The 13,064-nt window shown below is 36.7% G+C and overlaps 1 protein-coding gene across 1 annotated transcript in view; it reads left to right on the top strand.

Moving 5' to 3' along the window:
• Window positions 1-12,775, top strand: part of LOC133099084 (protein NPAT) — a 51,883-nt gene extending 39,108 nt beyond the window's left edge. The window contains exons 11-18 of the mRNA XM_061202543.1: window positions 152-248; window positions 1,221-1,349; window positions 3,532-5,202; window positions 7,062-7,177; window positions 7,253-7,361; window positions 9,955-10,015; window positions 10,117-11,272; window positions 12,500-12,775. Of these exons, the coding sequence (XP_061058526.1) occupies window positions 152-248; window positions 1,221-1,349; window positions 3,532-5,202; window positions 7,062-7,177; window positions 7,253-7,361; window positions 9,955-10,015; window positions 10,117-11,272; window positions 12,500-12,577 (3,417 nt within the window). The 3' untranslated portion in view covers window positions 12,578-12,775. The remainder of the gene's footprint in view (window positions 1-151; window positions 249-1,220; window positions 1,350-3,531; window positions 5,203-7,061; window positions 7,178-7,252; window positions 7,362-9,954; window positions 10,016-10,116; window positions 11,273-12,499) is intronic.
• Window positions 12,776-13,064: the final 289 nt, after the last annotated feature.

Genomic DNA, 13,064 nt, shown 5'->3' with positions numbered 1-13,064 from the left:
AAGTGAATAGTGTTACAATCAGAAGAAATTTTCTTGGAAGGGAATACTACATAAAAGGTACAAAATATCAGATGTCCTCTAATTACTTTGCTGGTATTAAACCATATTAATTCAATTAGGATCACTTTTTGTTTGTTTTTTGTTTTTGCAGAGTGAAATCCACATGTCTGAAGAAGCTATACAGGATATATTGGAACAGACAGAATCCGATCCAGCATTTCAGGCACTCTTTGATCTATTTGACTATGGTAAGTAGAACATTTCTATCAAAGCAGTTAGGAGAAAAAAGTTTCTCTGGAGAAACAGCTTAAACAGAGTAAAACAACATTTCCCAGAGCATCTGGAAAAAGTTCCTATTTTCATTAAAGCAAACATATGGATATGAAAGAGTTTTTTTGGTTGCTTTTTTGTTTTATTTTTTCTTAAAGATACTTTAGCTGTAAAAATAAGGAATAGTTTTTGGGGTGAGGGGGGTTAGTTGTGGGCAGTTTTGCCAGTCATCAAAAATGTGTTGAGGTCTACTCCTGTACATATATTATACTAAACACAGTTGGATAATACAAGAGGAATAAAAATATTTGTCTATTGCCCTCAATCTTATGGCCTAGTGCAGTAGTTCTCAAAGTGTAGTCTCCAAACCAGCAGACCAGCATTGTCTGAGAACATGTTAAAAATGCACTGGTCTAGGGACTTCCCTGGTGGCACAGTGGTTGAGGGTCTGCCTGCCAAGGCAGGGGACGCGGGTTTGAGACCTGGTCCAGGAGGATCCCACGTGCCGCGGAGCGACTAAGCCCGTGCACCACAACTACTGAGCCCGCGTGCCACAACTGCTGAGCTCACGTGCCACGGCTGCTGAGGCCCGCGCGCCTAGAGCCCGTGCTCCGCGGAGGGAGAGGCCACCGCAGTGAGGGGCCCGTGCACCACAACGAGGAGTGGCCCCCGCTCCCCGCAGCTGGAGAGAGCCCGTGCGCAGTGGCGAAGGCCCAACGCAGCCAAAAATAAATAAATAAATAAATTTATAAAAAAAAAAAATGCACTGGTCTAGTGGAAAAATCATACTTGTCAATGATATACAAGGCAACATGTTAAAAACTATAATTAAAGGACTATAATTAAGACCAAACTTTAGCATTTGCTTGACCACTGTCAAGCTGTATTAATTGTTGCTTATTTTTATTTTGATCATTTAACCAATTGTTTCCCTATTCCCTTTTTAACAGGTAAAACAAAGAATAATAAAAATATATCACAAGGCATTTCCAGTCAGCATATGGAAACCAATCTCAATGTAGTCTTAGCAGGTGAAACTAATCTAGCAGTTAGAGGTTCTTTTGAAACAGAAGTATCTGGTAAGAATTTGATTTTGTTAATATCAATCTAAATCCTAATATCAGTCTCAAAATCTCAAAGGCAGAAAATGTTGTTTAATTTGAAAGTTGTTCAAATTACCACGTAGGTCATTTTTGTGTTTCTAAGTTTTCTCTCTTCACTTAAAAAAAAAAATTATTCCCACACCTTTAGTACTTTGATTAAAAGGTGAATTTTTAGTACTTATTCCTTCATGATGCAGTAGACATGCACAAATTGCTGTTAATAGTGTTGACCAGTTCAACCTGTCTGTAACATTTAACATAATTTTTTGAGGCACATATCCAAATCCCTGATGTGTAAGGTTGGTTTGTGGTATTAATCATCCAGCCTCATAAGCAAGCTTAGCTGAGTGCTCAGTATCAATATCTCACTTATTTAGAGGAAATTATATACTCTGCTGATCGTCCTGAATTATGGGTTTTATGAGGTTTTAGGTTATATTCCTATGTGTCTGCTAAGTCAGTTCTTTATGTTTCTGCCTCCCATAGAGTACCAGTATGGCACATAATTGTCCACAATAACTACTTATGAATGAGGGAGGGCAGTGAATATGTCTATCTTAGATCTTTTAAATATTGGCCAAGTTTCTTAAAATTTCATTTTTGTGAAACATAACATATGCAGAAATGCACAATAAAAGTGTACTTTAGCTCATTGAATTATAATCAAGCAAATAACCACATAACCATCTCTAAAGTCAAAAAATAGAATACCGCCAGCACCACAAAAACACCTCTTCATATCCCTTCCCAATCACTACTCCTTTCATCCCTGTTCCTCAAAGATAACCATTATCCTGGCTTCTCTCACATTATCCTGGCATCTCACACTTGCTAAACTTTACGCCTCTTTGGTACCACCTCTATCCATTTCTGTCTACGCCAAGCTATGCCAAAATAATCATTTCTGTTCATCTATTCTTAAATGCCATGACCCCTTCCAGCTCCCTCAAAAGACTTCATGGCTTCCAAGTTTCACATCACGCCTTCCAAAAACCAGTTTTGGAATATCTCAGACTATATTCCTACTTTGAGTCCTTTGCCTCTACCCAAACCCAATCCTCTATTTCTTCTCAGGCTGAATTGTAGGAGGGCGTGTCTTTCTCATATATATTATGTGTGGAAGATTGTGCTTCAGATAAGCTCTGCCCTGCACAAAATGAAATTTGAAATCCTATTTTCTCAGAAAGTCTCTTCCCACTTCGTTGAAACTGATTACCCCTGAATTTATGTGGCCTGTATATAATTTCCACTGGTTTCCCCACAATAAGGATTCACATGTGCTCCATACCCACTATTATTTTACCAGTGTCACATTAACAGAATTTTATGATAGTTGATATACATTTTTCTGGATTTTTCCCAATATTTTTCAAAATGTTGTTATTGTTTTCTGTTCTAAACTGTGAATGATATATGACACAGTATATCAGTATTTTCTCAAATGCCCTTCTTTTTCCAACTATTAACACTTTTATTTGTCAAGATCTCCTCGTACAATAACACTTTCTCACATCCCATAGGCCAGAAGAGGTGCCTTTTGTTCCTATACTACTGTGGTTTTTGGCATGTTTCATTATGACTTTCTGTCCTGTGTCTGCCTCCCTTAGACTGATATCACCAAGGGCGGAGACTGGGTCATTCATCTTTGTATCCCAGTACTGGTCATATGGTTGATCTTCAGTAAATGTGTAATAAATGTTAAAGTGTACACAATAACATCAAATGGTGATCATGCAAAATGTACTTGGCCCCATTTCACCTTCAAGAATATATCAGATGAAGTATGGTCAGTAGAAATGGTAGAAGTTGAAAAGTCAGTTGTTTTGAAAACACTGTATGTTTGTAGCCAGTTTTTTTTATATATTGGTACATATTAAATGTTCTTAAACATATATACTTTTTCCTTCATTGTGTCATCTGTTTTCTAAAAAGCTTGAAAAACAATTTGGCACTTGTTAACAAAGGCATCAGTAATAAGAAAAGTACCTGTAAGTTTTTTGATACTTAAAAAGTGAGAGAGTAAGTTTATCAGACTTCCACTTGCTGGTATGTCAAAGATTAGTTACTTCCTTGGCAAAATAGGTTTTATAGTAAAGATGACTACCTTAAAAGCTGTTACATACTCACCATATCTTTCTACCATCCTGATATTTTGCAGATGATCAATCTGGTCAACCCCCATTTTGTACATCCTATCAAAATGAAGACACATCAAATGTTTTGAAGAATGGCAGCAACCATGATGAGCTTAGACAGGAAGCCCAGGAACAGTTTTCCCAGATAGACTCTAGCGTCCAGAAAAAGGCCTTTAAAACGGTAGTATCTACTGAACAGAAGTGTAACCTTGATATCACCTTTGAGTCTGTGCCTAATTTGAATGACTTTAACCAAAGAATAAACTCTGATGCCGAATGTAATCAGCATTGTGCTGAATTATACACCAATCAGATGTCTACTGAAACTGACTTGGCTATGGAAGTTGAAAAGAATTCTTTGTCTCCAAGTGTGCAGAATGAATCTCGATTACAGCCTGATCAGTCTGATATACCAATAACTTCATTTGTTTCCCTTGGTGGTGAAACTAACAATGAGAACTTAATTCTCTCTGGAAAAACTTCTCAGCTTTTATCCCAAAATATTCCATTAACTGGAAAGCCATCTAAAAAAGGTCAATTTTGTGAAAGTTCTGACGATACAAGAAGACTTACAACTAATTTCCATGGTTCCAAGTCACCGGATTCTAGAGAAATTTATCAGAGTAAAATTGAAATTAATAATGTGTTACCAGTTGCATCACAGCAACTTTCAGATTGCCAAGATAATTCTTCACTTCAAAGTAAAATATTACCTGTGTCTATTGAAGGTTCGGGTTTAACTGTATCTGAACAAAAAGTAGAAATTCACCTTGGAGATTCAGTATCTTCAATTAAACAACCATCTAATGATTCATCATCTGTTGAGTTAAATCATACAGATCATGAACCTCAGCCCTCCAAGTCTGAGAAAGTTGCTTTGGGTTCACAAGAGCCTTCATCTTCTGTAAAAGAAGATGGAGATAGTATTTTTCTCTCTTTAGGTGAAAATAACTGTGAGGAAGTTACATTGATACCCCCAGAAGCTAATCCTATAGAAGATATACGTTCTCTTCCTTCAGAATCTGTGTGTTCTTCAATGAGGGATTCTCACCCTGAGTCCCAGAACACTAGTGATAAACCTGCTGGCAACAAGTCAACAGAGATAGATGCATCAAATATAGTCTCTCTCAAAATTATCATCAGTGATGATCCATTTGTTTCCTCAGATTCTGAACTTAACAGTGCTGTTTCTAGTATCAGTGGAGAAAACTTGCCAACTATAATTTTGTCTTCTCCTGCTAAATCACCTGCCAGAAATGCAGAAGTAGTTAAATGCCTGTCTTCAGAAGAAACCACAGGTGCTGTCTCATCTGCTGAAGGAATTGGGGATTCAGCCTCAATGGAACAGAGCCTTTTAGCATTCAAACCTGAAGACTCTACAATAAACAACACTCAGAATGAAGACAGCATTGCTTTTTCAGCCAATGTTACACCATGTGTTTCCAAGGATGGAGGATACATACAGTTAATGCCAGCTACAAGCACAACTTTTGGCAATTCAAATAACATTCTGATAGCTACTTGTGTAACTGATCCAACAGCCTTAGGAGCAACTGTCAGTCAGTCAAATGTGGTGGTGTTGCCTGGAAATTCTGCACCTATGACTGCTCAACCACCACCTCAGTTACAGACACCCCCAAGGTCAAACAGTGTATTTGCTGTCAACCAAGCTATGTCACCCAACTTTTCACAAGGTAACTTTAGAACATATTGAAGTTCATTTCTCTGGAATGGGATCTAATTTCTCTTGTGTGTGCTGTTGTTGACTAGAAGGTAATAAATCATGGATGAGAGTATAAGATTAGATTCAGAAATTTGTGATTATGGCTTCTCTTTACATAATTAATTCAATCAAACTTTTTTCTTTTAATCTCCTAAGCTATGGAATTCAGTGGTTTAATTTTTTATTTTTCTTTCCATAGTTACTTCTCAATCCATGGCTAAGCTATCAATACAAGAAAAAGAGGGGGGGGGAAGACTAATTCATCAAATAGCCATATACCTACTAAAACCCAGTGTTGTGGGAGATTTTTCTTAAATAGTTATTATAGTCTTAGTTTTCAAGGAATTTATTACCTATTTGGAAAGACTTTCAAGATACAACTTGAATTTCTCCCTGCATAATACCCTTTGTAATTTCTCACTATCTTCCACATTTGAAAATTGATCCCTGTCTTTAGAATTCTTTGTTTATAGGAGCACTTGTGGCATTTATTACATGCCATTTTATGTGTAGTGATTGACATGCCTGTCATAGTGGTCGTTCTTGATTATATGTTCCTTGAAGGAGGAGTTTATGGCACAGTCATCTACACTTCCTTAGATATTGATTCCAAAGCTCCTTTTCCCGCTTTCTTTTTTTACATTTAGGCATACAATTAAATCAGATTAAATATCAGCAATTAAGTATAAAGCCTGATGGATCTATTTCAAGTGCTGTTTAAAATAAGATAAAGGAGGGATCAGAATTAGTAGAAAATGTGGAACTTGAGCTGAAGCTTAGAGAAATAAGGTAGTATTTGGAGTAAAAGGAAGGGAATCTTAAGCAGCACAAGGATAGGTAGGTATTTGAGAGACCGAGGTGGGTGTTCATGAAAGTGAGATCAACCTTACAGGAGAAGTTAATGAATTTATTAGGAAAAGATTCATTTACAGGGCAGGGTTAAATTATGATAGCCATAGACTATATTGTTGACTTCTCCATGTAAACATTGTATTTTCTCCCACAGTTTTGACTGGTTGCTCACTTATCTGGACCCTTTTTGACAAATACCATTGAGATAATATTATAGTTTGGGGTTGTAAGTAAGTCTTAGACTGTCAGTATTCAGTTTGGACCCTTATTTTCTGGTAAAAGATTCAGACTTGAAACCTGCACTACCAATTTTTTGATCAATTTCACTATTCTTTCTAGAGGAATCAAGGTACAACTAAAATATGGTCTCCTGGCTGTAGGGTCTTATGCTTACTCATGATGTTTACCTTGACTAATTGCCATAAGAATAATATTCAGATTGACTTTTTCTTAATTTGTTAGCCTTGCTGTTGTCCCTAAATTAATTTTTTTAAAGGAGAGTAGATTATATGAAAAACTGATTATAATTATATAGAATTTATTTCAAATTAATAATTACTAGGGCTTCCCTGGTGGCGCAGTGGTTAAGAATCCGCCTGCCAATGCAGGAGACATGGGTTCGAGCTCTGGTCCAGGAAGATCCCACATGCTGCGGAGCAACTAAGCCTGTGCGCCACAACTCTTGAGCCCGCGTGCCACAACTACTGAAGCCTGCACACTCTAGGGCCCGTGCTCCACAACAAGAGAAGCCACTGCAATGAGAAGCCCGCGCACCGCAACAAAGAGTAGTCCCCGCTCGCCGCAACTAGAGAAAAGCCTGCGTGCAGCAACAAAGACCCAAGCAGACATAAATAAATAAATAAACAAATAAATAAATATATTTATTTTTAAAAAACACAAAACCTTTAAAAATAATAATAATCACTTTGGTGTCTTGTGTTTATTCCATTTTATTGAGAACTGTTGTTTTTTTTTTAGGATCTGCCATTATAATTGCTTCTCCAGTCCAACCTGTACTTCAGGGAATGGTGGGAATGATCCCTGTATCTGTGGTTGGACAGAATGGAAATACCTTTTCTGCTCCTCCTCGGCAGGTGAGATTTATGAACTGAAAATGGCTCGGTGCCGCTTTTCAAACAAAGTATAATTAATGGCTTCTTCTTGTCCAGGTCCTTCATATGCCTTTGGCAGCACCTGTTTGCAATAGAAGTATCCCTCAATTCCCTATCCCTCCAAAATCTCTGAAGACTCAGGGACTAAGAAACAAGCCTTGTACAGGTACATTTTTAAGTTCATTCATGTCAACTTTGTGTGTACTCCTTTGTTTGCAGCAATACGACGGTATTTTTTTTTATTTTTTGGAATACTAATAACTTTCCTAACAGGTGGTTGTCCAACCTTTGCTTAAAGTTTTTTGCAGTGATTTTAAAAAAAAAAAAAAAAAAGACAAATGGAACAAAATAGAGTTTAGAAAAAGACCGTGTATTTATAGCAACTTGTACTTAGTAGAGGTAATGTCAGAAGTCAGAAGGGATAGGATAGTTTGTTTAGTAAATGAAATCTATTGGCTATTATATATATTACAGGGAAAAAATAGATCTCTTCCTCACAGCATATATAAAGGTATGAACTCCAAGATGATTAACACCTAAAAGTGAAAAGCAAAACAAATAATGAAAGAAAATGTAAGAGAATATCCAGATGATGCTGGGATAAAAGATTGCTTTTGAAAAATGAAAAAATCTGATAATGCTGACTACTCCAAAATTAAAGATTTAGTTCAATAAAAGACAACATATACAAAGTAACACGAGATTTTCATTCATGAATGAAAATATTGATGAATGTTGTGGTGAGTTCTCAAACTTCTCTACCTCAGACTTCTCCATCTTCATGGGTGACAAAATGCCCATGTTGTTAACCTAACAACACCCTAACCCTCAGAATTGTTGACCCCTTTCATTTCTAAGTCTTTAATCTTCACTTCAGCCAGCCTGTCCCATAGCTTTACCTTTAATTTTTCACTACTTGTTATTAGACCTATATAATTTTTAACGGTCAATAACCTCTCTCAAAATACTCGCATTTCTGTATATCCATTGAATCTCTCTTCAACCAATGAGAGCTCCTATTACTTGAATCCTTACCTTTACCTGAATTTTCACTTCCTTTCTGCATTCATTTCCTTCCCTATCCAGGCTAAACCCCACAATCCACCACGTCAGCCACTTTTCCCAGTACTCTTAAACACCTTCATATTCACATTCTTCTACCATATCCACTTAATACCCTCTAGCCCTGGATCTATCCAGCCAACCATTTCTCTGCCTTTACACCTGGGCTTCTTAGCATTGCTTTAGAAGTGATTCCATTCAATAACACTTAAAACTTTCTCACCCTCACTGCCACTTAGCAATTATTTTAAATGTCTACCTATCTTCTTTCTCTCCCATTCCTCCTTAATACTATTTCAGACTTCCACAGGTCTTCTCAGATCTATCCAGTCACCACTTTCCTCACTCTAGGCCAATGATTTTGATTTTTATTGGTAGTAAAATCCATTTTCTCACATTACTCACATTTAATATGTACCTGTTCATCTAAAATCATTCTTCCCTTTTCCCTTCTTAGAGGAATGATTATCTCATTCTTTCTAAGGTTAATGCAGGCTACCTTCTGTCTTCTGTGTATCTTCAACTTTTCTTTTTTGGCTTCATCACTCTGTGGCTGTCCAACTATGGATACAAGGATCATTCCCATCATTCCTTTAGGTTTTTCACATCTGCCAGCCCTTTATCCCCGACCCCTCTTATTTCCCATTATGTCTTCATCCATACTATTGTCCTTTCTCATGTTTCCACTAAAACTGTTTAAAGTCACCAGTGGCCTCCTAATGCTGCCATATGCATTGGACATTTTCCATTCTTACCTTACTTTACTTCCCTCTAACAGTTAATACTATTGGTGGCTTCTAGAACTACTGTGCTCCTCCCGTTCTAATTTTGTGTAACTTAAGATCCACATACTCTACATATCTAAGTCTCACCTCTTATTCCTCAAAAACCTCTTCTGCCTACCTTTCCCTCTTGGTTAATGTCACCATTTATTCCTCATTTACTGTTCATGTCCATGCGAATGCCCATTACTGTCTCTAAGACCTTCATCATCTCCTACCTTGAATATTTATAGCAATCCAACTAGAATTTATATTTCCAGTTTTCTTTCTTCTCTAGTTCATCTTCTACACTGCTGCCAGAGTGACTTCCTAAAACAAATCTATTCATGCATCATCCCTATTTAAAACTCTTAAGGATTCTCTATAAAACCTTTTGCATAATACCCAAGGTCCTACACGATATCATCTTTGCTTTCGTTTCCGGCTTCATATCTTGCTGCCCTTCCACATAAACTCATAAGTCCATGGAAATTAAAATATGGCTATTAAAACTCCAGAGCATGTGCTCTGAGTGACATAGGCTTACAAACATGACAGTTAAATGGGCAGAATTTTTAAATAGGCATAATATAGTGTTTTCTTTAAGTAATTTTTTGGATCTAAGTAGTACCCTTAAGTGCTACATTGAGCATACTAATTTGTAAATCCAAAGACTGGATTCATATTTGCCTGAAGTTAAAGCAAGTCATTTGCTCCATATTTATATTTCCTCAGTAACATGAATGAGTGATCGTCTCGTGTATATTACAAAGGTGCTTTTTTAGACCCAGTATATGAAAGTATTTCATTTGTACATTAGCTATAGCTTAAATTTTTCTCATGGTGTCTGATACTGTGGTCTGTTCTGTTTTCTTTCAGAGAAATATACTTTCAGGAATGTTTTTCTTTTCTAACTAACTTAACTTATAATTCCAGGAAAACAGGTAAATAATTTGGTGGATTCATCAAGTCACTTAGTTGGATGTCATGTACAACGGTGAGCATAAAAGTAGTTTCTATCATAGAGTATTTGAATGCTCAAGTTAAAAGCATAAAGAATTTCTTTATGTTGCTAAGGAAAATTTTTTTTTCTTGTAGAACTGAAGTTCCTGACAAGAATATGGCCACAGATCTTGGGAAAAAATTGGAAGAAATAACAGTTCCCCTCTCAGTAGAAAGTATAATTCCAACTAGCAAAACCTTTGAAAGCCACAGACGTGTGCTCTGTTTTGATAGCACTGCTTCTCCTGTGGCGAATACACAGGGGACAAATCATAAGACGGTGTCCCAAAACAAAGAAAGGAATGACATTTCATTTTCTAATCTTGACTCACCCATTGTTTCCTCCACCTTAAAACCCCCTTCTAATAATGCTCTCAAAAGAGAGAGAGAGAAACCTCCTGTGCCTAAGATTTTATCTAAATCAGAAACTGCCATTAGCCGACATACCATAAAAGAAACTCAGTCAGAAAAGAAAGTTTCACCAACAGAAACTATACTTGAATCTTTCCATAAAACAACAGCTAATAAGGAGAATGAACTATGCAGTGATGTGGAAAGGCAGAAAAATCCAGAAACTTCAAAACTGTCTAATGGGCAGCAAAATGGGGGTGTACGGAATGAGAAAACTGTAGTTTCACTGCAAGAGCTAACCAGAAAACAAGGCACATCCTCAAACAGTAAAAATGTCATTTCAGTAGGTGCACCTGTGAAGGATTTAAAACAAGAACAAACCAAGTCTGCCAGTTCTTTGATTAACCCACTCACCAAACATACCACAGAAATGTTACAAGATATTCAGTGGCATAGCCCAGTAAGTAGACTCGCTGATAGTACTGATTTATCTGTACCCCGGACTTCTGGCTCAGGAGCAGGGGAAAAACATAAAGAAGAACCTACAGATGTTATCAAGGTCCCTTCTAGTAGGCGTTACGGTGAAGACAGTAGCACAGCCAAAGTAATGGTCCCTCCTGTCACCCCAGACTTGCCCGCCTGCAGCCCTGCCAGTGAAACAGGGAGTGAAAACAGTGTAAACATGGCTGCCCATACATTAATGATTCTCTCCAGAGCAGCCATCTCTAGGACTACTTCAACTACTCCTCTAAAAGACAATACACAGCAATTTAGAGCCTCTTCAAGGAGTACCACAAAAAAGCGGAAAATCGAGGAATTAGATGAGCGTGAACGACACTCCCGTACTTCTAATAAAAGTCTTGCAAATTCATCAATACCAATGAAAAAGAAGAAAATTAAGGCAAGTTTGAAAGTCTTAATTTCAAAACCACACGTTGCCCTTCCTTCAGTGCTCAGATTAAAGATCTCATCATTTTTTGCCATAGCTACCTAACAACATTTTGGTCAAGATAGCTTTGAATTTTGATTGACAAAATACATTCTCTAGCAGTATCTCTCAGCCAGTGTGGTACTCAGAAGTTATCTAGATGAAACATAGCATTTTAAAAACAGTTGCTAAGGCATGTATTTATAAACATCTTCCTTGGGAACAGGAGGTTTTTGTTTCTGTCATGGTAGGACCCAAGGGTTGGCGGGGAGAATGACATAACACATGAAAAATTGGGAAGCCATTATTGTGTATGGAATTACCAGGTGAAAACTACTTTGCAACTCCTCCATCTTAGGTTTTTTCCACATGTCCTACCAGCTCTCCCATAGATTCTAATATAAGTCAATGTGTTGGAGCAGTATAAAAATTAAATTTACCTGTTTCTTCTTTAACCACGGTTATCTGTAGGAAAGTAATGTAGGATTATCATTGATAAATTAAAGCCATTTTTCCTAAATCTGTTTAGCCATTTAGTAAGTGGATTGAATAGAGAGGTTTAAAATGTCATAGAGGAATTATCGTATCAGGGAAAGAATCTTGGCTCTGCTGCCTTGCAAGCCTGGGTTGAATCCTGCATCTCCTGCTTATTGGTTCTTGACCGTTGTTAAGCCCATAACATCTGAGTCTGAGCTGCATCATTTGACATGAGGTTACCACACATCTTACCCAATGGCTGTGAGGACTAAATGCAGTGTTTGTGAAGTGCCTAGAGTATGTTAAATGTTTGGAACTTGAAAAGTACCTGTTAACTCTTAAAATCTTAGTAAAGCTTTCTAAAGTTTACAGTTTAGCAATAATGACCACCTTATAAAAAGCATGTTCTCTCTTGTCTCATTCAACATTCATGCACTCTGAATTTGTATAATGTCTTGTGCTCTAAAATAATGAAATACCATTGAAGTATATTTTATTAACCTTGGATTTATAAAAATTGTCTCTGCTTCTCTGTATAACTAAAATGCTAATGAACTAAACTGTTTTGGCAAAAATTTTGGTAGTATATGAAAGTACCTGATATGAGGGTCTATGTGACGTAATAAGAAAGCTAGCTTTTTGGCCTTGTTTGAGTTCAATATGTTAACTTAGGTTTATTTTTTCTTTCTTTCTTTTCTTTTCTTTTTTTTTTTTTTTTGACAGAAAAAGAAGCTACCCAGTTCATTTCCAGCTGGAATGGATGTGGACAAATTTTTGTTATCATTGCATTATGATGAGTAAATATTCTGAACATATAAGAACAGTAGCTATTTAAAACTACTATTCCTTAAACTATGAGTGTAGGGGATGAGATACTGACAGAATCTGAAAGCATGACCTGCACTTTCATTGTACTGAAATTTCACTTTATTTCTAAATCATGCTGTTTCTAAAGCAGCTTCCTAGTTTGTAAATAGCTTTACCTTGGTATATTTTTATTGTGGAAAAAACATTTGCAGAAATGTGAGTAAAGCCAATCTGCAAAACTGTATATCTTTGACAATTGTATATTGTAAATACTGTGTAAATCTTGTTGAAATAGAGCTTAAATCAACCTAATGTTCTTACATTGTATTTTTTGGCTTCTTATGATCTCTAATTCTGAGACTTATTCATCTGGAATAGTTTCTCACTTTGAGTGGGAAAAGTATACTTTTCCTTATAAATTGCCTTCAGTAATTGTCCCACAAGATATCTGAAGACATAGCCACTAATTAGTACAAGAGTG

Source organism: Eubalaena glacialis, chromosome 10 (assembly GCF_028564815.1).
Source record: "Eubalaena glacialis isolate mEubGla1 chromosome 10, mEubGla1.1.hap2.+ XY, whole genome shotgun sequence".
Classification (NCBI taxonomy): Eukaryota; Metazoa; Chordata; class Mammalia; order Artiodactyla; family Balaenidae; genus Eubalaena; species Eubalaena glacialis.
Note: the sequence above shows the minus strand (reverse complement) of the source record. Positions and strands in the feature narration are given on the sequence as shown.